Source organism: Macaca nemestrina, chromosome 4 (assembly GCF_043159975.1).
Source record: "Macaca nemestrina isolate mMacNem1 chromosome 4, mMacNem.hap1, whole genome shotgun sequence".
Lineage (NCBI taxonomy): Eukaryota > Metazoa > Chordata > Mammalia > Primates > Cercopithecidae > Macaca > Macaca nemestrina.
This window is the reverse complement of record NC_092128.1, coordinates 144474822-144502750: the sequence shown is the minus strand read 5'-3', so window position 1 is coordinate 144502750 and position 27929 is coordinate 144474822. Positions and strand designations below refer to the sequence as shown.

The 27929-nt window shown below is 45.1% G+C and overlaps 1 protein-coding gene across 10 annotated transcripts in view; it reads right to left on the bottom strand.

Annotated features, from left to right (window-relative positions):
- The window catches only part of LOC105466337 (calneuron 1), a 670377-nt gene that overhangs the window by 15488 nt on the left and 626960 nt on the right, over positions 1-27929 (bottom strand). For all 10 annotated transcript variants that reach the window (XM_011715318.3, XM_071095314.1, XM_011715320.3 and 7 more), the window contains one exon: positions 16783-16939. In XM_011715318.3, the coding sequence (XP_011713620.1) occupies positions 16783-16939 (157 nt within the window). The remainder of the gene's footprint in view (positions 1-16782; positions 16940-27929) is intronic.

Sequence of the window (27929 nt, the reverse complement as noted above, 5' to 3'; positions counted from 1 at the left end):
CTTTTCTTTTTTGAGATGGAGTTTTACTCTGTTGCCAGACTGGAGTGCAGTGGCACGATATTGGCTCACTGCAACCTCCAACTCCCTAGCGATTCTCCTGCCTCAGCCTCCCAAGTAGCAGGGAGGGGATTACAGGCATACACCACCACATTCAGCTAATTTTTGTATTTTTAGCAGAGACAGGGTTTCACCATGTTGGCCAGGATGGTCTTGATCTCTCGACCTTGTGATCTACCCGCCTCGGCCTCCCAAAGTGCTGGGATTACAGGCATGAACCATCATGCCCGACCATCTTCCCTCTTTTTCTCTGGGGCCCAGCCCAAACTTTTCTTTCCTCTGAGGTTTCTTCTGAACACCCTGCTCTATAAAAGGGCCTGCTCCTTGTATTTATTCGTTGTAATGATCTAGCTTTCAAGATTTATTTATTTTTAATTAAGATATAGTTCACATACCATAAAATTGGCCCTTGTTCAAAAATTATGTCCAATTCAGCAGCGTTTAACATATTCGCAAGATTGTGCAACCGTCACCACTACCTAATTCCAGAGCATTTTATCACCCTAAAAAGAAATCCCAGGCATCTTAACAGTCACTGCTCATTCCGCTCGCTCTGCAGCCCCAGGCAAACGCTAATCTACTGTCTGTCTCTAGGGATTTGCCTACTCTCAATCTTTCAAATAAATAGGATCATACGGTAGGTGACCTTTTGTGTCTGACTTCTTTTAGCATAATTTTTCAAGGTTCCTCCAGCTGTATGTAGCATTTATCAGTACTTCATTCCTTTTTATGACCGGATAATAGTTTATTGTATGAATATATCACTCTTTGTTTATCTATTCATAAGCTATAAACATTTGGGTTCCTTTCACCTTTTGGTTACTATGAATCATGCTGCTATGAACATCCATACACATGTTTACATGTCAACATATGTCTTAAATTCTCTTGGGTGCAAACCTAGAAGCTGAATTACTGGGTTATATAGTCTCCCCTCCACTCCATTTTTTTTTTTGAGATGGAGTCTCGCACTGTTGCCCGGGCTGGTGTGCAGTGGCGTGTTCTTGGCACACTGCAACCTCCACCTCCCGGACTCAAGTGATTCTCCTGCCTCAGGCTCCCGAGTAGCTGGGATTACAGTCTCCTGCCACCACGCCCGGCTAATTTTTTTGTATTTTTAGTACAGATGGGTTCTACTACATTGGCCAGGCTGATCTTGAACTCCTGACCTCATGATCCACTGGCCTTGGACTCCCAAAGTGCTGAGATTACAGGCGTGAGCTACTGCGTCCAGCCTATGTTTCTTTCTTTCTTTCTTTCTTTCTTTTTTTTTTTTGAGATGGAGTCTCACTCTATCGCCTAGCCTGGAGTGCAGTGGCACGATCTCAGGTCACTGCAAGCTCCACCTCCTGGGTTCACGCCATTCTCCTGCCTCAGCCTCCCGAGTAGCTGGGACTACAGGTGCCCGCCACCATGCCTGGCTAGTGTTTTTTTTGCATTTTTAGTAGAGACGGGGTTTCACTGTGTTAGCCAGGATGGTCTTGATCTCCTGACCTCGTGATCCACCCGCCTTGGCCTCCCAAAGTGCTGGGATTACAGGCTTGAGCCACCGCACCCGGCCTATGTTTCATTTTTTTAAGGAACTGACCTTTTTGTCTCTTACTGAGTATATCATGCTGCTGGCGATCTTTTCTATCTTCCCACTAAATCTTGGGCTCTTTTTCAGCACAATACTTGGCACAGTGGAAGCTCCGAAAGTATTTGGGAATGAAATGTGAGCTGAGGAGGCTGCCGCAGGAGGACACAGAGGCAGAGTTTCCTGTTTTCCTGCAAGCTTGTTCACAGGCTCCATGCACGACAGACTGGTGGCTGCCTCAGCGAGACCTGGGTGTGCAAGCTCTAGCGACAGACTGCTGGAGTGTTGCTTTTCCTCTCTTATTTTAACAGCCATTCACACTGCTCCACTCGGCAAATGACAGGCAGTGGTTCTTGGCTTTTCTCCTGGAGACGGTCATCTGCAGAGACTCTGCCACTCATCAGCCCATGGCCCTGGAGACAATAGGTTCATAATCCCTCTGGCTTCAATCTCCACGTTTGGGAGCTGCGCTGCACGTCTTCAGAGACACCGGCTTCCAAATGAGGCAAATCAGAGCCATGAAAATTCTGATTCCTTGCTCCGTGACAGACCAACAGAAGTCATATTATTTTTGGCAGGGAGCTGGGGGTGCAGGGAAGTTAAAAAACAAAACGGTAGCCATCCCAGCTCAGGTGATTCTTAGGATAACCAGAGCCACCAGGCCTAGGAGCTATTTTTGCTCTGCGATCCTTCCAGTTCTGATATTTTATGATTCTACAAAATTGGCTACTTATGCACCCTAAAACGGAACTAATTAAGAGCTTTTGAAAGAGAATTTTGTATACACCAATGATATCAGAAATGCCCAGGCACCCAAACAAAACCCAAAGGAAGAGATGGAGGATGCGACTTCTGTGGAATAAGAGTGAGGTTGGTATGTTTCATGACGCTTTTCTTAAGAGGAAGATAAATCATGCTGACTTGTGGGGCTGGGAGCTGGTCTCTTCTCCCCTACAAAATCTCATGCCCCGTATCTCAGGTTTGCTAGACCCCAGACAGCTGTGTTTTGCTTTGAGGGTCCTACAATGGACTCTGGTGCAGTAGCCAGGCATTGTTTTTGTCTCTCTGGAAGCCCTACCCCTTGTTCTAATAACAAAATTCACCTTTTGTGCTTGGGACCTGCACCACTACATCTAGTGGAACTTAGTTCCTGACTTCACCTTTTCCACCATCACAAACCAGGTTGCCCGGGTGTCGTACCCAAAGATTGTTCTACAGTAGGCACCTGAGTTAAACAGGTTTGACTGGTGCTCCTTTTTGGATGAAGACAGATCCTGAGAGATAACATCTTGAGACCTTGTGAAGACAGAGTCTGCCCAAGAGTGGAGCTAACAGGGAGTTAAAAAGGACAGAGAGAGGGAGAGGCAGACAGCAGGCAAGAGAGAGAGAGACAGAGACACACATAGAGAGAGAGAGAGGAGAGAGATGTTGCTTGAACTCTTTGAGTCCAGGCCACCCAAAGTTCACGCGCTTGACTTCCCCCATTATTTGAGCCAGTGATTTTTTTTTTTTTTTTTTTTTTTTTTTTTGAGATGGAGTCTTACTCTGTCGCCCAGGCTGGAGTGCAGTGGCGTGATCTCGGCTCACTGCAAGCTCTGCCTCCCGGGTTCACGCCATTCTCCTGCCCCAGCCTCCCGAGCAGCTGGGATTACAGGCGCCCACCACACACCCGGCTAGTTTTTTGTATTTTTAGTAGACACGGGGTTTCACTGTGTTAGCCAGGATGGTCTCGATCTCCTGACCTCATGATCCGCCCGCCTCGGCCTCCCAAAGTGCTGGGATTACAGGCGTGAGCCACTGCCCCTGGCCAAGCCAGTGATTTTTAGTTTAAAAGAATCTCAGTTGGCTTTCTTTTATTTGCAACTGAAACTATCTTTTATTTATTTATTTATTTTTAGAAACTGGGTTTCACTCTGTCGCCCAGGGGGAATGCAGTGGCATGATCATAGCTCACTGCAGCCTCGATTTCTTGGGCTCAAGGAATCCTCCTGTCTCAGTCTCCTGAGTAGCTGGGACTGCACCATGCTTAGCTAATTTAAAAAAAAATTTTTTTGTAAACATGGGTCTCACTATGCTGCCCAGGCTGGTCTCAAACTCCTGGGCTCAAGTGATCCTTCCACCTTTGCCTCCCAAAGTGTTTGGATTACAGGTGTGAGCCACCATGCCTGGCCGATAAGAGTCTTTTTATTTTTATTTTCTTTTTCTGAGACGGAGTTTTGCTCTGTCACCCAGGCTTGAGTGCAGTGGTGTGATCTCGGCTCACTGCAACCTCTGCCTCCGGGGTTCAAGCAATTCTCCTGCCTCGGCCTCCCAAGTAGCTGGGATTACAGGCGCCCACCACCATGACCAACTAACTTTTTTTTTTCTTTGTATTTTAAGTAGAGATGGGATTTCACCATGTTGGCCAGGCTGGTCTTGAACTCCTGACCTCGTGATCCATCCGCCTCAGCCTCCCAAAGTGTTGGGATTACAGGGCCAAGAGTCTTGATGGATACTCTTGATATCCCCAATGTGGATAGTGATTTGAGTCTAGGAATGAATGTGTCAACAGCAAGACTCCCACCCCCTGCATTTGGTTCTTGCTTCATGAAGATGTGGCGCTCCAGCAGCAGCACATACTCAGCAATGTCTCCAGGTAAAAAAAATAACCAGAAGATAACTGAAGCTAGGAACTGGTTAGCCTTGTGTTTCATTCATTCACTTCCAGTGCTTACTAATGTGTTGAGTTTTGTACTGCATATTGTCATGGATGACGTTGTTTAATCCTCATAACAACTATATGAGGTAGATTGTATCATGATTCCCCTTTCACAGATGGAGAAAATGAGGTTCTCTATATTTACTCAAGTGCCTCACTCAAGTGAGTGCATGCTGGGGAAGGATTTTAAGCCAGGCTTGTCTCGGGTGCAGGGCTGGAGCTCTTAACCAGCTCTGTTTTAGTGTGTTTATACAAAACAGCTCTCTGGGTCTCTATTTTTTTTGTTGAGACAGAGTCTCGCTCTGTTGCCCAGGCTGGAGTGTAATGATACGATCTCAGCTCACTGCAACCTCCGCCTCCTGGGTTCAAGTGATTCTCCTGCCTCAGCATCCCGAGTAGCTGGGATGACAGGTGCCCGCCACTGCGCCCAGCTAATTTTTTTTTTTTATTTTTGTATTTTTAGTAGAGACGAGGTTTCACCATGTTGGCCAGGCTGGTCTTGAACTCCTGACCTCAAGTGATCCACCCACCTCAACCTCCCAAAGTGCTGGGACAACAGGCATGAGCCACTGTGCCCAGCTGGGTCTCTATTTTGTGTTTCAGAATCTCATTGCTTCCTACAGGTTTGCTGTGAAGGGTCCCCAAACAGAAGAAAAATTCCTTTTTGTCTGAAGTTCCAAATCTCTTTGAAAACTGTCCTCTGTCTCACCACTGGCTACTGACCGCAGCTCCTTAACCTCCTATGTCTACCCAAGGAGAAAGGTTTTATTTCAGGAAATTCACCGCACAGGAGGACTGGGAACAGATGGCGTTGATGACATATTGTACCTTTTTCATTTAGATGGGCAGGAGAGAACCATCGTGCGCGGCCAGGTGATGGGGCAGCTCTCCCCATCCATGTGTGCACTTAATGGCCCGACAGGAACGCTGTGACTTCAGCGGGGAGGACTGCACTGGGAACCTTGGATTTGGCTGCAAAATTCCTTCTGACCTTCCACTGAGCCCAGAAGTTTCTGTATCTAAATATGACCATCATCATCCAGCCTTTTCATGGGATGGATGAGGAAAATAAGGCTCAGAGAGGTTAACCAACTTTCCCGGGGTCACACAGCTAGTTGGCACAGAATCCACACCTCTTCCCCAGGGGGCTTCCTGGGGCTGCCTGGCTTGTGTCACCATCCTTGCCACTTGTTTCTTTTGTCCATCATATGGAAGTGCTGAGTGATTCAGAGGAGCTCTGCCTTGTCTTTCACAGAAACTATTTATTCCCCAGTTGGTGATTTCGCTTTACTTGCGTCTCCCGTGCCTGTTGTCAGAATGTCTAGAAAAATCTGACAGCTGGTATTCCATTTAGGGACAACACTTGGGGGATGTGTCTTGATAGGGCGCACACACAGATCTTGCTGCGCTTCTACTCAACTTCCAAATATAATATGCTTTTGTCGGTGATGAAATGGAAAATGAGTATGGGTGATGAAACACCATTTTGTATGAAGACTTGGAAATGCCTAAGCCCACGTGAATGACCCAGGGTGACCAATGAAGATGCCAGGGCAGGGCATTGACAGGTAGACCCAGGTTACAATTCTTTTTCTTTTGTTTTGATTCAGCAATTAAAAAAAAATAGTATTTTAAGTTCCATGATACATATGCAGAATGTGCAGGTTTGTTACATAGGTAAACGTGTGCCATGGTGGTTTGCTGCACTTATCAACCCATTACCTAGGTATTAAGCCCCGCATGCATTAGCTATTTATCATGATGCTCTCCCTCCCATTGCCCCCTGACAGGCCCTGGTGTGTGATGTTCCCCTCCCTGTGTCCATCTGTTCTCATTGTTCAACTCCCACTTATAAGTGAGAACATGTGGTGTTTGGTTTGCTGTTCCTGTGTTAGTTTGCTGAGGATGATGGCTTCCAGCTTCATCTATGCCCCTGCAAAAGACATGATCTCATTCCTTTTTATGGCTGCATAGTATTCCATGGTGTATATGTACCACATTTTCTTTATCCAGTTGAAATTCTTTTCATAAAAACCTTGAGACAGGATCTCCCTCTGTCACTCAGGCTGGAATGAAGTGGCATGATTGTGGCTTACTGCAGCCTCAACCTCCCAGGCTCAAGTGATCCTCTCACCTCAGTCTCCTGAGTAGCTGGGACTACAGGTGCCTGCCACCACGCCTGGTTATCTATCTATCTATCTATCTATCTATCTATCTATCTATCTAATCTGTCATTTATCTATTATCTATCTATCATTTATCTATCATCTATTATCTATCTATCATCTATCTATCATCTATCTATGTATCTATCTATCTATCATCTATCTACCTATCAATTATCTATCTATCTATCATCTACCTGTCAATTATCTATCTATCTATCTATCTATCTATCTATCTATCTATCTATCTACCTACCTACCTACCTACCTACCTACCTACCTACCTATCTATCTAGACAGGGTTTTGCCAGGTTGCCCAGGTTGCAGGTTAAAATTCTTAGCCACTATTTGACTTGGGAAAAATGACTTCACTTTGTGGAGCCTCAGTTTCCTCATTTACACGAAAATGGCAACAGAACTTGTCTCTCAGGGCCATGCAGAGGGGTCAATGCAATGTGTTAATATTAGGTTGGTGCAAAAGTAATTGTGGTTTTTGCCATTAAAACTCTTGCCATTGCTGGGCATGGTGGCTCACGCCTGTAATCCCAGCACTTTGGGAGACTGAGGCAGGCAGATCACCTGAGGTCAGGAGTTTGAGACCAGCCTGGCCAACATGGTGAAACCCCGTCTCTACTAAAAATACAAAAATTAGCTGGGTGTGGTGGCGGGCGCCTGTAATCCCAGATACTCAGGAGGCGGAGGCATGAGAATTGCTTGAACCCAGGAGATTGAGGTTGCAGTGAATTGAGATCACACCACTTCACTCCAGCCTGGGCGACAGAGCAAGACTGTGTCTAAAAATAAAAAAAAAAAGAAAAAGAAAAAAATTGCCATTCCTTTTAATGGCAAAAATCGCAATTACTTGTGCACCAACCTAATAAATGACCAGCACTTGGCAGGCATGCGTGACAGTTCTCTTCCACCCTCTTCCTCCTGGACTGCATCCATATGGATTAAACAGTAAACATCCTGGAAGCAAGCATTATCAACCTTAATAGATAGTATAATGTGTCATGGGAATACTTAATAAGAATCTGGTGACCAGCAAATAGATGATTCAATCACAAAGACCACTGAATTCCATAGATGCCAGCAACTGGAACCAAATAATAAGATATAAATTCGTCTCAGTGTCATTGAGCTTATGATCTCTAAAATCGAGAATGTCTGGTGCCTAAAATGGGTGGAACTGAGGCAAAACATCTTTAAAAACTCCCTTATTCAGCATGAATGGTGAATAAGTACTTTCAGTAAACACATACTTAAATGTCCAACCTGTTATGGGGATATGGACTTGGTAAGTTCTTTATTCAGAGTTGGGGTCTTGCTCTGCTGCCCAGGCTGAAGTGCATTGGTGCAATCATAGCTCACTGCAGCTTTGAACACCTGAGCTCAGGTGATCCCTCCACCTCATCCTCCAGAATAGCTGAGACTACAGGCATGCGCCACCATGCCTGGCTAATTTAAAAATTTTTCTTTTTGTAAGGAAGAGGTCTTGCTATGTTGCCAGGCTATGGTAATTTTTCCAAAAAATTAAGACACAAAGATTGACAAGTAACACAAAAGTATATCAAGCTGGGCACGGGGGCGCATGCCTGTAATCTCAGCAATTTGGGAGGCCGAGGATGGGAAATCACTTGAGGTCAGGAGTTTGAGACCAGCCTGGCCAACATGGTGAAATCTTGTCTGTACTAAAACACAGAAATTGGCTGGGCATGGTGGCACATGCCTGTAAGTCCAGCTACTCAGGAGCCTGAGGCAGGAGAATTGCTTGAACCCAGGAGATGGAGGTTGCAGTGAGCTGAGATCGCGCCACTGCATTCCAGCCTGGGTGACAGAGCAAGACCCTGTCTCAAAATAAAGGAAGGACGGAAGGAAAGGAAGGAAGGAAGGAAGGAAGGAAGGAAGGAAGGAAGGAAGGAAGGAAGGAAGGAAGGAAAAAAAGAGAGAAAGAAAAAAGTATATCAAGTATATTTTATCGTAATTAGGGGATTCAGAGATCTGAGAGACTGGGAGTGCATGAAAGTCATGCTTTTTTTAAAAATTTATTTATTATTATTATACTTTAAGTTGTAGGGTACATGTGCATAACGTGCAGGTTTGTTACATATGTATACTTGTGCCATGTTGGTGTGCTGCACCCATCAACTTGTCATTTACATCAGGTATAACTCCCAATGCAATCCCTTCCCCCTCCCCCCTCCCCATGATAGGCCCCGGTGTGTGATGTTCCCCTTCCTGAGTCCAAGTGATCTCATTGTTCAGTTCCCACCTATGAGTGAGAACATGCAGTGTTTGGTTTTCTGTTCTTGTGATAGTTTGCTAAGAATGATGGTTTCCAGCTGCATCCATGTCCCTACAAAGGACACAAACTCATCCTTTTTGATGGCTGCATAGTATTCCATGGTGTATATGTGCCACATTTTCTTAATCCAATCTGTCACTGATGGACATTTGGGTTGATTCCAAGTCTTTGCTATTGTGAATAGTGCTGCAATAAACATACGTGTGCATGTGTCTTTATAGCAGCATAATTTATAATCCTTTGGGTATATACCCAGTAATGGGATGGCTGGGTCATATGGTACATCTAGTTCTAGATCCTTGAGGAATCGCCATACTGTTTTCCATAATGGTTGAACTAGTTTACAATCCCACTAACAGTGTAAAAGTGTTCCTATTTCTCCACATCCTCTCCAGCACCTGTTGTTTCCTGACTTTTTAATGATCGCCATTCTAACTGGTGTGAGATGGTATCTCATTGTGGTTTTGATTTGCATTTCTCTCATGGCCAGTGATGATGAGCATTTTTTCATGTGTCTGTTGGCTGTATGAATGTCTTCTTTTGAGAAATGGGAAAGTCATGCTTTTAACCAAATATTCTCATGAGTCTGGGGACATATAAAGTTCTAATAGTATGTAATGCCAGAGAGTTCCTGAATCCAGAGGGGCAAAATGAATTCATACGCACAAAGCACCCAGCACCACGGATGGAATGTGGTCAGCACCTAACTCAGTTTGAGTGATTTTCCATCTGGAAGCCGGGTGTGATTGATGGAAAGGTCGACAGCAGACCCCTGAGCTAAGGTCTTCTAGCCTCCTCCCTGCCTTCAAAAGGGTTTCTGTAGGGAACTCCTTTTGGTGCTCTAGGAAAATTAGTTCTATATGCAATGTGAGCCCCTCACACAGGGTTTTCTGGAGAGGTCAGGAAGACTTCCCTTCTTTTTTTTGGACAGTCTTACTCTGTTGCCCAGGCGGGAGTGCAGTGGCACGATCTCGGCTCACTGTAACCTCTGCCTCCGGGGTTCAAGCTATTCTCCTGCCTCCGCCTCCTGAGTAGCTGGGATTACAGGCACCTGCCACCACACCCAGCTAATTTTTGTATTTTTAGTAGAGACAGGATTTTGCCGTGTTAGCCAGGCTGGCCTTGAACTCCTGACCTCAGGTGATCCTCCCACCTCAGCCTCCCAAAGTGCTGGGATTACAGGAAGGAACCACTGCACCCAGTCAGGCTTGCCCACTATCTAGCTTGGAGTTTCATCCCATTTCTTCTTGTCCCTTCCTTGGGAGACAATGAAAAAGTTGTTGCTTCCGTGTGACTGCAGGGTTCTCACACCACAAAGATAAGGCAGACTGGCTTATTGGAGGGGCTGTGTATTTGTGTATATGTGTGTGTGTGTGTTGTTTGTGTTGACCTAAAAATTAAACAAGTAAAGATAACAAAATCAAACCAAAACTAAAACCTTTCCCATCAAAAGTGCCACAATCTTTGGGGTCTTATCTTTTTCTTTATTCTTTATTCTTCCATTCATGTAGAAGGAATAGTCAATATTGCTGACTTAATGAAGACCATCTGAGCACCTTAGTAAAATTATCAGACCCAAAATTCGGACAAATGAAAAATAGAATCATTGCTATAACATGGGCCAGCCACCGTGGCTCACACCTATAATCTCAGTCCTTTGGGAGGCTGAGGTGGGATGATCACTTGAAGCCATGAGTTCAAGAACAGGCTGGGTGACACAGCAAGACCCTGTTTCTACAAAAGTAAAAAAATTAGCCTGGCATGGTGGCACACGACTGTAGTCCCAGCTACTCAGCAGGCTGAAGCAGGAGGATTGTGTGAACCTGTGAATTCCAGGCTCTAGTGAGCTGTGGTTGTGCCACTGCATTCCAGCCTGGGTGACAGAGCAGGACTCTCTTTATTTTATTTAAATAAATAAATAAATAGGCCGGGTGCGGTGGCTCATGCCTGTAATCCTAGCATTTTGGGAGGCCGAGGTGGGCGGATCACGAGGTCAGGAGATGAAGACCATTCTGGCTAACACGGTGAAACCCCGTCTCCACTAAAAATACAAAAAATTAGCTGGGCATGGTGGTGGATGCCTGTAGTCCCTGAGGCAGGAGAATGGCGTGAACCGAGGAGGTGGAGCTTGCAGTGAGCCGAGATCACGCCACTGCACTCCAGCCTGGGTGACAGAGCGAGACTCTGTCTCAAAAATAAAACAAAAACAAAAACAAACAAACAAACAAACAAACAAACTGACTGGGTGCAGTGGCTCATGCCTGTATTTCCAGCACTTTGGGAGGCCAGGGTGGGAGGATCTCTTGATGTCAGGAGTTCGAGACCAGCCTGGCCAACATGGCAAAACCACCGTCTCTACTAAAAATACAAAAATTAGCTGGGTGTGGTGGCACATTTCTGTAATCCCAGCACTTTGGGAGGCTGAGGTGGGAGGATCACTTGAGGTAAGGAGTTCAAGACCAGCCTGGCCAACATGGCAAAACCCCGTCTCTACTAAAAATATAAAAATTAGCAGGACGTGGTGGTACATGCCTGTAATCCCAGCTACTCAGAAGGCTGAGGCAGGAGAATCGCTTTAACCCAGGAGGCAGAGGTTGCAGTGAGCCAAGACCGTGCCATTGCACTGGGCAACAAGAGCGAAACTCCGTATCAAAAAAATATATAAATAAAATAAAAAATAAAAGGATGCTGATGGCATTTTCAAGTCCTCCTATTAATTTCGAATCGAGTCCCTGTCCCTTGTGCTGCCCGCAGCAGCATTTTGAAACCTTTTCCACGCTCCAGATCTCAATCCCACCTCCAACTCTGCTGAGCTCCCAGCCCTCTGATGTGGGATTCTTTAAATTCCATCTCTGCCACAAAATGTCTGTTTCTTTGCCCATCTCCCAGTTTCTGGTGAAGAGGCAGATGTGCTCTTCCACCTTCTGATGGCAAAGACCTTCCTAATTGGTGTGATTACCTGTTAGATCTAATGAGAGCAGCAGGAAAAAACTTCCTAGGGATGAGGGGTTAGCAAGAGTAGAGAAGACCTGAGTGGGTGCACTCTGGGGCAGAGGGAAGAGGCCCAGCCCATTCCTTTCCCTCTCATTGGCCGTGTGGGGTTGCAAGGAGGATTCAGTTTAATGACAGAAGAATTTCATCACTTGGAAGAAATAAAGGAAACCACCTTGACCCTTCACAGTTAGGTGCTAGATTGATCGAGACTTGGGATGGAGGGAGCAGACAGAGTGAGTCAGGGATCTGAGATTGAACCGTTCTGCCCCTATAAACCTTAGGAAATTAATCAAGGAAGAAGGGCAGGAGAGAAACAAAAATAAACCAAATTTGCCGCACACTCAGCGTTGATCATGAGGTCAGCTTCTTTTCCAACTCGCTTCCTCATAGGCATTTGTTGCCTATTGCCCCAGAATCACATAGACCCTATTATAAGATTATAGTTCTTTATAATGTAATGATTTATATTCCTTTGGGAATATACCTAGTAATGGGATTTCTGGGTTGAATGGTATTTCTGGTCCTAGATTTTTGAGGAATTGTCACACCATCTTCTGATAGATTGAATAAAGAAAATGTGGTACATATACACCATGGAATACTATGCAGCCATAACAAGGAACGAGATCATGTCCTTGCAGGGACATGGATGGAGCTGGAACCCATCATCCTCAGCAAACTAACACAGGAACAGAAAACCAAACACTGAATGTTCTCACTCATAAGTGGGAACTGAACAATGAGAACATATGTTGGGGGTGGGGGATGGGGAGGAGAGCATCAGGAAAAATAACTAATGCATGCTGGCTTAATGCCCAGGTAATGGGTTGATAGGTGCTGCAAACCACCATGGCACACATTTAAATGTAACAAACCTGCACATCCTGCACATGTACCCCAGAACTTAAAAAATTAAAATTAATGAAAAAGTAAGCGAGGCGTGCGCACACTACACACACATGATTATAGTTCCTCCCTTTTTTGAGACAGAGTTTTCACTCTTGTTGCCTAGGCTGGAGTGCAATGGCACGATGTTGGCTCACTGCAACCTCCGCCTCTGGGGCTCAAGCAGTTCTCCTGTCTCAGCCTCCCAAGTAGCTGGGATTCCACGCACATGCCACCACGCCTGGCTAATTTTTGTATTTTTAGTAGAGATGGGGTTTCATCATATTGGTCAGGCTGGTCTCGAACTCCTGACCTCAGTTTATCCACCTGCCTTGGCCTCCCAAAGTTACCCTTAATTGCCCTATTGATAACAACTTGAACAGTATAGAACATTAAGTTTTCCCTTTGAGATATTCTTTAGGTTCTGCATATCAATGAGACTACTGATGTCAGCTGGTCTGAAGGACCCCATGGGGAGCTGACTTACCAAAGAATGCAGTTTCCACATCCTGATGGTTTCATCAAATCAACAACCCCAATTTTTCAGCCTCTTGCCCTTCACAATCCCCTTAAAAACCCTAGCTCAACACTCCTCAAGGAATGGATTTGAGGGTTCCTCCTGTCTCCTTGCTCAGCTACCCTACTGTCATTAAACTGTTTCTCTGCTGCAAACCCTGCTGTCTCAGTGTATTGGTCTATTACTGAACAGTGGACATAAGAACCTGGTGGTCCTGTAACAAGATGTCAGCAAGGGCATGGTTGACACATAGCTGGATAAAAGGCATGCAGGTTAGGCTAAGGGCAAAAGAGGATAGGGAGGAGTTGACAGTTTGGGAGAGATGGGGAGGCCCCAAAGGGCTCAAGGCTGGGCAGAGGAGAGGGAGATTTAGGAGGTGGAAGTAATGCAACTGTGCAATCAGGTCTTGATAGAAGAAGGGAAAGGTTCAAAATGCCAACAGGCCCCTGTTTGTGGATATGGAAGCAATATGGAAGTGAAGGGTCTCAGGTGAGTCACAGGGTCTCAGACAAACTCCTCTAGTCCTAGGATGCTGAGCAGGTACACTCAGGGCTTCAATATTCTCTTCCTAGACACCTCTGCCCAAAATGCAATCAAGGAGGCTCTTTCTTGCATATAGAAAGGCCTATGAGCATTAAATATATTCACCCATGACTTTGATCATGCTTGATTCTTAAAACTAAACATAAATCAATGAGCTTGTGTCTGGGGGACAAAAAACCCTGACATAATGTTTTAAAGAAGTTTCTCTGAGATAAAAATATGCAAAAGGGATTATGTAATGAAGGTCCCAGAGGTCATACAAGAATGCAATGTGCAAATTACAAAATAATAGCTTTTTAAAATGAAATAAGATAATGAATTTTAAACCACTTAGTGCAGTACCTGGACTAACAGGCTCACGCCTGTAATCCCAGCACTTTGGGAGGCTGAGGAGGGGGAATCACTTGAGGTCAGGAGTTCAAGACCAGCCTGGCCAACATGGTGAAACCCCGTCTCTACTAAAAATACAAAAATTAGTCTGAGCGTGGTGGCTCATGCCTGTAATCCCAGTATTTTGGGAGGCCGAGGAGGGTGGATCATGAGGTCAGGAGATTGTGACCATCCTGGCTAACATGGTGAAAATCTGTCTCTACTAAAAATACAAAAATTAGCCGGGTGTGGTGGCGGGCGCCTGTAGTCCCATCTACTCAGGAGGCTGAGGCAGGAAGATTGCTTGAACCCAGGAAGTAGAGGTTGCAGTGAGCCAAGATCGTGCTGCTGCACTCCAGCCTGGGTGACAGGTAAGATTCTGTCTCAAAAACAAACAAAACTAAACGAACAAAAATATTACCATAGTTATTGGTTAGGTGATGGTTAGGTACCTAACCATGGTTAGATAATACCATAATTATTACCATAATTATTATTATGTTTATTAAATATTATGGTAATAATTATTACCATAATGGTTAATTAACAATGTTAAGCCACTTAGTGCAGTACCTGGGCTAATAGTTATTAATGGCAATTAATAATGATAATAATTATTAGTATAGGCACTGCACTAAGTGGCTTAACATTATTAATTAACCATTATGGTAATAATTATTAATAAACATTAATAATTATTTTATAACAACCAATAGCATTATTAATAAACATAATTATTAATAATTGCATTATTATTGATAAATATTATAATTGCTATTAATGACCATTCATTATATAGTAATCATATTACATTAATTATAAATAAGCTATTGACAAATCATTAAAGGAAACCCAGCAAGGCTTCTGCTTGGTAGCCCCTTTGTCAGGCATTTATTTTATTAATGTATAAGGTTTTGAGAAATAAAAAGGCCTTACTTAGAATTTAGATTATTTCCCAGTATAGCCTGACCTTTCCCAAATTACTAAGATCTATGACATTTCCCTGAACAAAACACTGATCCACCAACAAAGGCTGTTGTGGAAAATGACATGATACCCAAAAATACCCTTCTCCACCCATCTCAAGAGTGCTCACTAGCAGTAGAGGGCTTGAGTCCCATATACTTTCATTGTGTGGGGCTCACATCATCTGTCAGCCCTGAGCGAGATGGATTGGGAAGGCCAGGTCTGCTGTTTTCCCGTTTCAGTTCCCAATCTCTTCCCTCCTCATCCCTCCTAACCCTCGCAAGACCCCTGCATGTCCTGCTGGAAATGGCCTTGGCTGTGACCACCCCATCCTAGCCTTACAAGATCGGTGTGACTCCCACTCCAAATACAGTTGTTGATGCTGTCACCCCATTGTCACAGCAAGGAGACCAAGGCAGCTTGAGGACCACAGCTGGGTTTTGTTTGATGCACGTGGCATTTTTGCAGTGTTTGAATCTGAGTGACTCCAGAAGAGATCATCACTTTCTGCTTTGCAGCAGTCTCCACTGCTCCCCTCTCTCCCACTCTTTGCAACCTTGGAGTATAGGCCATCTCCTTTTCCCTCCTGTCGTGGCATTTAACGCTGGCTCCATGATGCAGCAGTTCAGCCAAGACAGGACTGATGGGAGCCTGGGTTTGCATGGACAGTTCTGGTGCCTGGGACCAGCTCAGCCCCAAGCACACTAGCCTCACTCCATAGCCCTCACTGGCTCTAAGGGAGACAGCTACAAGACCAGGCAACCAAGTATATCCTTCTGGCGTCTATGTGACAGCTTCCAAACTATGTATACTGGCTTATTTAAATGTTAAAAAAAATAATAATAAAAGAAAAAAACAATTTGACCTCCTTAAGAAATGTCAGCATTGAAGAGAAAAGTCGCTGACAGCCTGCTATATGTTTTAATGTAATTAAAAATTTTTTTCTATACATCAGGGCTATTAAAGCCACTCTGATTTTCAAAATTGAAAAGAAGGATTAAATCCTTTAGCTTCTCAGGAATTCTCTACCGATTAGGAGATTCAGTAGGCTCTTTTTTTTTTTCTTTAAATTTGCTTTCATGAATAAAAAAATATATAACCTTTCATGGGTCTCTTTTTTGGCCTCCAGAGAACCTTATTTCTTCTGTAACTACTTGGTTAAGTTCATGAGAGGACTCTGTCCCTGCTGTTTTTTTCTTTTTTTTCTTTTTTTTGGCCAGTGCATTTGGGAACATACAGGTCATCCATTCCTAAGAATTCTGCGAAGTAGGTATAATCACCCTGATGTTTATAGATGGGGAAACACAGAGAAGGTCCATCCTTTGCCTGAGCTCACACAACGGACTCTACCCAAGTTTGCCGGACAGCCAAAATAGGCTCTTTACACCGCCCCATACAGCCACCACCAAGAAAAGGCAAACAGCACAAAACCACACATCCACTCACACACAGACCTCAGAGAGCCTTGAGAGAAAGGACAGGGTCAGGGGAGATTCTCCAAAAAATGCAGAATTTGGAGGAAAAAGGCAGAGAAAATGAAGCCCACCACATCTTAGCAAAAAAGATCTTTAACCTGTCCTGAATTTTTGGCTTCGGTACAAGGCCACATCAGCCCAGGAGCCTGTGTGTAAACACATTTTTCATATAGAGAATGTGGTGCATTGGCCTGTCCCGGACTGGGGAGGGGACGGCAGCAGGGGCACCTACCTCCTTCGAACTCTGTTTGGCAGTTCCCCGAGGTCTCATTCAGGCTCTCTTCCTCGTTGATGATGATGTTCTCAATGTCCTTCATCGTTAGGTGGTCTCGGAAGGCATGATAGAGAATGTGCTTCAACTCTTCCAGAGTTATCCTTTGCATGTCAAACTGTGGAGATAAAGAGTAGTGAGATGGTCAGAGCATGCGGAGATGGGAAGTCGGCTTGGGCCATGACAGGCAAGACCCACAGGCTGCTCTGCAGAAGCTTGTCTCAGCGTTTCAGGATATCAGGTGAACAGTTTTCCATCCTGTTCAGCTCCAAGTATACTCGTGAACTTGCAGGGACTTATTGGGATGGTAGAGAGTGGAACATATTCCCTTCACTTTAGATTCTTGGAGGAAAAAAAAAGCCACCCGCCGGTCTGGTTTCCTATTCACCCAATCATCTGCTGCCAACCCGGCGTATCTCGTGTACTTTAGAATGGTGAAACCATTCACATAATGCATACGTCTCTAAACATTTTATAATTTACCAATACTCTGGCAATTCCCATATTGGTTTAAGTATGTATCTTTTTTTTTTTTTTTTTTTTGAGATGGAACCTTGCTCTGTCGCTCAGGCAGGAGTACAGTGGCGAGATCTCGGCTCACTACAACCTCCGCCTCCTGGGTTCAAGCAATTCTCCTGCCTCAGCCTCCCTAGTAGCTGGAATTACTGGCACCCGCCACCACACCCAGCCAATTTTTTTGTATTTTTAGTAGAGACGAGGTTTCACCATGTTGGCCATGCTGGTTTTGAACTCCTGACCTCAAGTGATCCGGCCGCCTCGGCCTCCCAAAGTGCTAGGATTACAGGCCTGAGCCACCACACCTGGCCTAATTATGTATCTTTTTTTAAAAAAAATTAGAGACAGAGTCTTGCCCTGTCACCCAGGCTGGAGTCCAGTGGTGTGATCACTGCTCATTGCAGGCTTGAACTCCTGGGCTGAAGCCATTCTCCTGCCTCAGCCTCCCAAGTAGCTGGGATTACAGGCATGAGCCACTGTGCCTGTCTAATATTTATAATTTTTTTGTAGGGACAAGGTCTTGCTATGTTTCCCAGGCTGGTCTCAAACTCCTAGCCTAAAGTACTCCTCCTGTCTTGGCCTCCTGAAAGTGCTGGGATTACAGGTGTAAGCCACTGTGCCTAGCCACGAATCTTGTTCTAACAAGATAAAAACACAAGTTCAAAGTCATGTTCATGAAGAAAAGCTGCTGAAGGAGAGGTGCAGAATTCCTGATTACATCCTGCCACTCCCCGAGAAAGGACTGTACTCTTCCACTCCATTTATATTAGGTTTGATAGTGTCACTTTCTTTCTTTCTTTTTTTTTTTTTTTTTTTTTCTGAGACGGAGTCTCGCTCCCATCTTGCAGGCGGTGGCACGATCTCGGCTCACTGCAACCTCTACTTTCCAGGTTCAAGCAATTCTCCTTCCTCAGCCTCCCGAGTAGCTGGGATTACAGGTGTGCACCACCACACCCAGCTAATTTTTGTATTTTTAGTAGAGATGGGGTTTTGCCATGTTGGCCAAACTGGTCTCGAACTCCTGACCTCAGATGATCCACCTGCCTCGGCCTCCCAAGGTGCTGGGATTACAGGCGTGGGCCACCGCGCCTGGCTGGTAGTGTCACTTTCTTGGCCAATGCAATGTGAGTAGAAGTCACATCTACCACATCTAATTCACAGCTTTATGAATCATTGTGTGGTTCTAACATTTGTTGTTTTCCTCTGCTATGAGAATTGCACGCCCCAGATAGGGGCTGTTCCTTCGGGCTGGGTCTCAGAATGAGGATAAAGTGGGGAACACCTGCAGCTGAATCACAATGGACAGCTCATGTCAGGAATACCCTGTGTTGTTATGAGCCGTTGAGATGTGGGGCTTGTTTGCTACCGCAGCGTAACTTAGACCATTGTTGGTCTATGTCAAAAATAGAGAAATCGGTACATAAAACCAAGAGGCTACCATAACCAAAATTCTAGAATACAATGTACTGGTTCCAGAGCCAGGCAGTGAAAAATAAGAAAACCGTGACTGGAGGCTGGAAAGACAGAGATCCCTGTTATACAATAGCCAAACACTTGGTAAAACTGTTGCCTGTGATACCTTGGATGACAGGTAGATAATGAATTCAAGTTCTGTGGCTTTAGGTAAAAAGTTTGCGAAACAGAATGCCGTGACTCACGATTGAAATTAGTTGCATCCAACAGAGCACTGCAAGAAAGAGATGAGCTTGGGAAAGAATTGGTTGATTTGCAAACCAAAAATAAAAGCAACCCAGAAATTCCTGGTGTTGCAGCATTGAAAGAAGCAATTGTTTCTTTTTTTCTCGTAATGATCTGTTATCTTCCTATCCCCACATTTCTCAAAGCCCCCTTTTCTATTTCTATTTCTTTTCTATTTCTAGTTCTATTTTTTTAGAGACAAGGTGTCGCTCTGTGGTCCAGGCTGATTTGCGGTGGTGTGATCATAGCTCACTGCAACTTCAAACTTCTGGGCTTAAGTGATCCTCCTGCCAGCCTCCTGAGTAGTTAGGACTACAGACATGCACCACCATGTCCAGCTATTTAATTTACTATTATTATTATTATTATTTGAGATGGAGTCTTGCTCTGTCACCCAGGCTGGAGTACAGTGGTGCAATCTTGGCTCACTGCAACCTCCACCTCCCAGGTTCAAGTGATCCTCCTGCCTCAGCCTCCCAAGAATTACAGGGATTACAGGCACACACCACCACACCCAGCTAATTTTTGTATTTTTAGTAGAGACAGGGTCTCGCTATGTTGCCCGCCTCAGACTCCCAAGAAACTGGGATTATAGATGTGTGACACCACACCTGGCTAATTTTTGTATTTTTGGTGGAGACAGGGTTTCACCATGTTGGCCAGGCTGGTCTCAGACTCTTGGCCTCAAGCAATACTCTGACTTCAGCCCCCGAAGTGCTGAGATTACAGGCCCTGCACCAGGAACAATTGTTTCTCATTTCCAACTAGTAAGAGATAAAATAAAGAAATGCTTTAAGTAATAATACAGCCCTATTAAATCAATGCCTCTTTAAAAAATCTCTGGATGTGTTAAGTGACTCTCCTAGGAAGCCTGTTATTAAGTTTAGAGAGAGGTATGTCTCAAAAATAATTGTGGATGTGTTTATTAGCATAAACTGATTGGAGCCAGATAAAAATATAACTAAGTCCTTGAGAGCTGTACTGGCCAAGAGCCAACACTCTTGGATTAAAAGACATATAACTGTTCCAAACTTTAAAAGATCTTTGGGCTTCCCAACCTATGGGTCCAAGCGATTATGAGGATGAGCTACACGGGTCCCAGGAAGGATGTACTGCCCAATGCCCTCATAGAATCAGTACAAGAACAGTGGAAAAGGACAGCTTCCCTGGGAATCTGGGAGAACAATGTCATCCAGGGTCACTTCTAGGAAGCAGAAGCATCTAATTGAAGGAAAACTCCTCACCCCAAGGTTTTTGTCCGCCAGGATTTCAGAATTGCTCTGAGCTTTTGACCGCTATGGGTATCCCCTGTTTTGCTTTCCAGATGGGAATGTTTTTGGTGGTTGGCTTGACCCCGGTCCACCACCGTATGTCATGTGTGTGTCTGTGCCGGGCGAGGGTGAGGGGTAATTTGTCTTTTTAGTTTTTATGCTTCCAGACCAAGGAGAGCCACATCCAGATTTGATGAGCATCATGAGATTCTAGAGCTTGAGTCTGGTGTTATAACTGGATGGGACTTTGGGGGTATCTCCCTTGGGGAGGGGAGGAGTATATTTTGCAGCTGAAGAGAGGCAAAATATTGATGAGCAAGAGTATGGACTGTAACACAGTCTATTATTTCCAACTATAATTGAGCCTTGAAAAACATGAGTTTGAACTGTGTAGGTCCACTCGTATGTGGATTTCCTTCTGCATCTGCCACTCCTGAGACAGCAAGACCAACCCCTCCTCTTCCTCCTCCTCCTCCTCCACCTGCTCAAGGTGAAGACCATGAGGATGAAGATCTTTATGATGATCCGTTTAACTTACTTCCTCCTCTTTATGATTTTCTTTTTTTTTTTTTTGCTTTTTTTTTTTTTTTTTTGAGACGGAATCTTGCTCTGTCGCCCAGGCTGGTGTGCAGTGGCCGGATCTCAGCTCACTGCAAGCTCCACCTCCCGGGTTTACGCCATTCTCCTGCCTCAGCCTCCCGAGTAGCTGGGACTACAGGCGCCTGCCACCTTGCCCGGGTAGTTTTTTGTATTTTTTAGTAGAGACGGGGTTTCACCGTGTTAGCCAGGATGGTCTCGATCTCCTGACCTCGTGATCCGCCCGCCTCGACCTCCCAAAGTGCTGGGATTACAGGCGTGAGGCACCGCGCTCGGCCCTCTTTATGATTTTCATAATAGCTTTTTTCTTCTCCCTAGCTTACTTTATTGTAAGAATGCAGTGTATAATACATGTAACATACAACATATGTGTTAATCAGCTTTTTTTTTTCTTTTTTTTTGAGACGGAGTCTTGCTCTGTCCCCCAGGCTGGAGTGTAGTGATGCAATCTCGGCTCACTGCAAGCTCCGTCTCCCGGGTTCACGCCGTTCTCCTGTGTCAGCCTCCCGAGTGGCTGGGACTACAGGCGCCCGCCACCACACCCGGCTAGTTTTTTGTATTTTTAGTAGAGATGGAGTTTCATCGAGTTAGCCAGGATGGTCTCTATCTCCTGACCTCGTGAACCACCCACCTCGGCCTCCCAGAGTGCTGGGATTACAGGCGTGAGGCACCGCGCCCGGCCTTGAGTTAATCAACTTTTTATATTATTGGTAAGGCTTCCAGTCAACAGTAGGCTATTAGCAATGAAGGTTTTGGGGATTCAAAAATTAAACTTGGATTTTTGACTGCACGTGGGTCAGTGCCCTCATCTCTGCTTTGCCTAAGGGCCTACTGTATTTGTTTCCCCTTGTAGGAGAGGATGATATCTCCTTGCCTGTTGATGTCAGGCTTTGGCCAATCAACTGAGAGCGAAAGTGATAGAAGAAAAGTATGATAGCCCAAGGAGAAGCTTCAAAGCCATTGTGTTTTCTGCCATTTCTCTTTCTCTTCTTTCACAAAACATTTACACCAAAGAGGGGCTGCTGCTTCATTCTAGGTTCTGGAATGACCTAGGAATTCAACCTGAGCAGATCCTCAACCAACCCAAAAAAGACGTGGGATCTGAGTGAGAAATACATGCTTGCTGCTAACTGCTAAGACTCTGTGGTTTCTGCAGTGTAACTGAGTCAGGGATGAACACAAAAATCAGTGTTTTCAGTTACTCTGGACCATGAGGAAGGAACGTTTTAGACTTTTCCCTCCCTCCCTCCCTCCCTCCCTCCTTCCTTCCTTCCTTCCTTCCTTCCTTCCTTCCTTCCTTCCTTCCTTCCATTCCCTTCCTCCTTCTTTCTTTCCCTCCCTCTCTCTCCCCCTCCCCCTTTCCTCCCCTCTCTCCCTCCCTCCCTCCCTCCCTCCCTTCCTTCCTTCCTTTTACTTTGTTGTTTCTTGCTTTGTCACCCAGGCTGGAGTGCAATAGCACGATCATAGCTTCCTGCAGCCTCAAACTCCTGGGCTTAAGCAATCTTCTAGCTGGAACTACAGGTGCGTGACACCAGACCTGGCTAATTTTTTATTTTATTTTATTTTATTTTATTTTTTCTTTATAGAGAGAGTCTTGCTATGTTGTCCAAGTTGGTCTCAAACTCCTGGCCCCAAGCCATCCTCCTGCCTTACTTGCTTGTTAAACAATTTGTACCTTGCTTTAACTATGTACCCCTGTTCTAACATTAAATTGGGGTACTGAATCTTGCTGTAAAATCTAAATGATTCAAGTTCAAAGCCATTTATACACTTCAGAGCAACTGAAGGAGAGATGTAAAGCAAACTTGTTTTCTGCATTAGAGTTTAACGATCCTAGACAGGAATTTTGACATACACTCAGGGAAAACTCATGGGAACCTGTCTCTTTATATTGGGTAAGGGAGCAAGGTATTGTTCATTTGGCTTTGGGAGAAGCCTGGCAGAAAGCATGAAGAGGATGATTTACAGATGAGAACACCAAGACCCCCTGCCATGATCAGAGATGAAGAGTGGCAACATCAAGGTCAACAAGGCTCAGAAAATGAGTAATGCCTGAAGAGTGTGGTGCCTGGAAAACCTCTAACCTGTTGAGAGGTTGCTGTTGTTCAGAAATCAGGCCAAAAGATTGGCCAGGAGCAATGAGAAGATAAGGAAAGATACAGATTCTAAAATCTATAGTTCTGGGCCAGGCGTGGTGGCTCACGCCTGTAATCCCAGCACTTTGGGAGGCTGAGGTGGGCAGATCACGAGGTCAGGAGTTCAGACTAGTCTGACCAACATGGGGAAATCCGTCTCTATTAAAAATACAAAAATTAGCTGGGTGTGGTGATGCGCGTCTGTAATCCCAGCTACTCAGGAGGCTGAGGCAGGAGAATTGCTTGAACCTGGGAGGCAGAGCTTGCAGTAAGCCGAGATTGCACCATTGCATTCCAGCCTGGGCGACAGAGTGAGACTCTGTCTCAAAAGAAAAAAAAAAAACAAAAAACCCAACAACTATAGTTTTGGAGATCTGGGTCATGTTTTAGTATTAGGGTAAATATTTAGTATTAGGACATCTAAACAAAATAAGTTGAGTAGCATTCCATGTATCTCCTATATTGTCAGCACCTGTCTTTCAAAAGTTTGAAAAAAATCACTGTAAAACAATGTGGGCCCCATTGTCAACAAGCCTTTCTTCCATGATTGTGAGTCCGTTTTACTTTTCAGTTTTTCTTCAATTTTGGAATGTTGTAGCTTTTTGGAAAGCTACAGACAGAAATTTTTCGTTACTATTAGTATGCAACTATGGACCCTAGTCCTGTAATTTTAAATTTCTTTACATCATTATTACATCCCATTTCTCCTTTGTACTTTTATTGGTTTCTCTCTTCTAGTTATGGTTTTCATCACCTTTTTCTCTCTTTTTTTTTTTTTTTTTTTTTTTTTTTTTTTGATACGGAGTCTCGCTCTGTCCCCCAGGCTGGAGTGCAGTGGCACAATCTCGGCTCACTGCAAGCTCCGCCTCCAGGGTTCACGCCATTCTCCTGCCTCAGCCTGCCAAGTAGCTGGGACTACAGGCACCTGCCACCACGCCCGGCTAATTTTTTATATTTTTTGTAGAGACGGGGTTTCACCGTGTCAGCCAGGATGGTCTCGATCTCCTGACCTCGTGATCCGCCTGCCTCAGCCTCCCAAAGTGCTGGGATTACAGGCGTGAGCCACCATGCCTGGCCACCTTTTTCTCTTTTTAATGGATCATAGTTAGAGAAGAGAATGTGGCCTGTACATCTGCTATTTTTGGAAACCTAACGCATTTTCCAGTATAGTAGAATCTCTGTGAGGTCAGTTATACAAATATATTTATTTATTTATTTTTTATTTTTTATTTTTATTGTTTGAGATGGAGTTTCGCTCTGTCGCCCAGGCTGGAGTACAGCGGCGCAATCTTGGCTCACTACAACCTCCGCCTCCCGGGTTCATGCCATTCTCCTGCCTCAGTCTCCCGAGTAGCTGGGATTACAGGTGCCCACCACCATGCCCAGCTAATTTTTGTACTTTTAGTAGAGACGGGGTTTCACCATGTTGGCCAGGATGGTCTCAATCTCCTGAGCTTGTGATCCACCCGCCTTGGCCTCTCAAAGTGCTGGGATTACAGGTGTGAACCACCGCGCCTGGCCATATTTATATTTATTAATTACATTATGTAAGCTTATAGTTATAATCTTTTTCTATAAACTTACTTTTTTTTTTTTTTTTTTGGACGACTGGATGTGTCAAGGACCATGAGTAGCATATTGAAGTCTGTGAAGAAAACTTGTTCTCCATAAATTATTCTTTTTGTTTTTTGTTTTTTTTTTTTTTTTGAGACGGAGTCTCGCTTTGTTGCCCAGACTGGAGTGCAGTGGCGCAATCTCGGCTCACTGCAAGCTCCGCCTCCCGGGTTCACGCCATTCTCCGGCCTCAGCCTCCCGAGTAGCTGGGACTACAGGCGCCCGCCACTGCGCCCGGCTAATTTTTTCTATTTTTAGTAGAGACGGGGTTTCACCATGGTCTCGATCTCCCGACCTTGTGATCCACCCGCCTCGGCCTTCCAAAGTGCTGGGATTACAGGCGTGAGCCACCCAAATATTTGTTAAATGAGGCTATTCTTTAGTGCAAAAAGATTTATATAGTAATCCAACAAATGGTTATTGGGAATGACTCTGCCAGATGCTGTGATGGGAATACAAAAGCGAACAAGACATAAATCCTGTTCTTGAAACCAAGCAAATTAGGCATTTGAATTCCATGTGATACACGCTGTGGGAGGGAAACCAGGACGTCTTGGCACCACTTGGTGGGGGAAGGGGGATGGGTCAGAGGGGGCTTTCTGGAGAACATGGCTGCTATCAAAGACCTAAAGGAAAATGAGGCTGACTTTGCCAGGTGAGGGAGGGGAGGGTGGGGAAAGGATAAGGAGGGAAGAGGAGAAGGTCAGGTACCGTAGGGGGCAGCCGTACCAAGGCGTAGAGTTGCAAAAGCTTGACATGTTCATTGACTGACAATGTGTTGAGTTATTCTGAGCTTTCGAGTAGCCAGGAGAAGGTGCGAAGGAATAAGGTGAGGGATACGGATGGGGCACTAGTCAGTAAAGGCCTTGTATGATATGGTGAAGAGCTTAATTGTTTTTTGTTTTTATTTTTACATTTTTATTCATTTTGTAGAGATGGGGTCTCACTACGTTGCCCAGGCTGGACTTGAATTCCTATGCTCAAGCGATCCTTGAGCTTCAACTTCCCAAAATGCTGAGATTACAGGCACTTGCCACCATGACAAGCTTATTTTATTTATTTATTTATTTATTTATTTTGAGTTGGAGTCTCACTCTGTTGCCCAGGCTGGAGTGCAGTGGCACGGTCTCAGCTTACTGCAACCTCCACCTCCCGGGTTGAAGTAATTCTCCTGCCTCAGCCTCCCGAGTAGTTGGCATTACAGGTGTGCACCACCATGTCCGGCTAATTTTTGTATTTTCAGTAGAGATGGGGTTTCACCATATTGGCCAGGCTGGTCTCGAACTCCTGACCTCATGATCCACCCACCTTAGCCTCCCAAAGTGCTGGGATTACAGGCATGAGCCACAGCACCCAGCTGACCAGCTTTTTTTTTTTTTTTTTTTTGAGACGGAGTCTTGCTCTGTAGCCCGGGCTGGAGTGCAGTGGCCGGATCTCAGCTCACTGCAAGCTCCGCCTCCCGGGTTTAGGCCATTCTCCTGCCTCAGCCTCCGGAGTAGCTGGGACTACAGGCGCCCGCCACCTCGCCCGGCTAGTTTTTTGTATTTTTAGTAGAGACGGGGTTTCACGGTGTTAGCCAGGATGGTCTCGATCTCCTGACCTCGTGATCCGCCCGTCTCGGCCTCCCAAAGTGCTGGGATTACAGGCTTGAGCCACCGCGCCCGGCCATACCAGCTTATTTTTAAAAAATATTTTTGTAAAGACAGGGTCTTGCTATGGCGCCCAGGCTGGTCTCAGACTCCCAGGCTCAAGCAATCCTACTTCTTCAGCCTCCTGAGTAGCTGGGACTACAGACATGCACCACCACTTGTTTTTATGTATTTATTTTTATTGCGGTAAAATGTAATAACTAAAAATTTACCTTTTTTTTTTTTGAGATGGAGTCTTGCTCTGTCACCCAGGCTGGAGTGCAGTGGCAGGATCTCGGCTCACTGCAAGCTCCGCCTTCCGGGTTCACACCATTCTCCTGCCTCAGCCTCCCAAGTAGCTGGGACTATAGGTGCCCGCCACCACGCCTGGCTAATTTTTTTTGTATCCCTAGTACAGACGGGGTTTCACCATGTTAGCTAGGATGGAATCAATCTCCTGACCTCGTGATCTGCCCACCTCGGCCTCCCAAAGTACTGGGATTACAGGCGTGAGCCACCGTGCCCGGCCCTATTTTATATTTTTTTGAGACAGGCTTTCACTCTTGCTCCCCGGCTGGAGTGCAGTGGCATGATCTTGGCTCACTGCAACCTCCACCTTCCAGTTTCAAGTGATTCTCCTGTGTCAGCCTCCTGAGTAGCTGAGATTACAGGCATCTGTCACCACGTCCAGCTAATTCTTGTATTTTTAGTAGAGACAGGGTTTCACCATGTTGGCCAGGCTGGTCTCGAACTCCTGACCTCAAGTGATCTGCACGCCTTGGCCTCCCAAAGTGTTGGGACTGTAGGCGTGAGCCACCATGCGCGGCCCATTTTATTCATTTTGAGTGTACAGTTCTGTGGCATTAAGTACTTTCACATTGTCATACAACCATCACCATTATTTCTCTCTAGAAGTCCTTTGTCTTCCCAGACTGAAACTTTGTACACTATTATTAATTATCATTAAACACTATCTCCCCATTCCTCCCTCACTACAAACCCAACAACCACCATTCTATTTTTTTTTTTCTCTGTGTCTTTGACTTTTTTAGGTACCTTATATAAGTGGAATCATTTGATATTTGTCTTTTTTTTTTTTTTTGAGACAGAGTCTTGCTATGTCACCTAGGCTGGAGTGCAGTGGCGCAATCTCGGCTCACTGCAAGCTCCACCTCCCGGGTTCATGCCATTCTCCTGCCTCAGCCTCCTGAGTAGCTGGGACTACAGGCGCCTACCACCATGCCCAGCTAATTTTTTGTATTTTTAGTAGAGACGGGGTTTCACCATGTTAGCCAGGATGGTCTCAATTTCCTGACCTCATGATGTGCCTGCCTTGGCCTCCCAAAGTGCTGGGATTACAAGCGTGAGCCACCGTGCCTGGCTGATATTTGTCTTTTTGTGATTGGTTTATTTCACTTAGGTAACGCCCTCAAGGTTCATCCATGTTGTGTCATGTGTCAGAATTCCCTTCCCTTTTAAGGCTGGACCATTTTCTGTAAACCAAAAATAGAATTCTAAGCCCCACAACTGTGTGAATGGACCCCACTTCTCAGCCAAGGGCATTCCAAAGTTAACCTGAAAAATGACTTCAGGCTGTGATGGGAAGGAGGAATTGAACATGACTCATTGTACCCTCCTCCCTTTTTGAA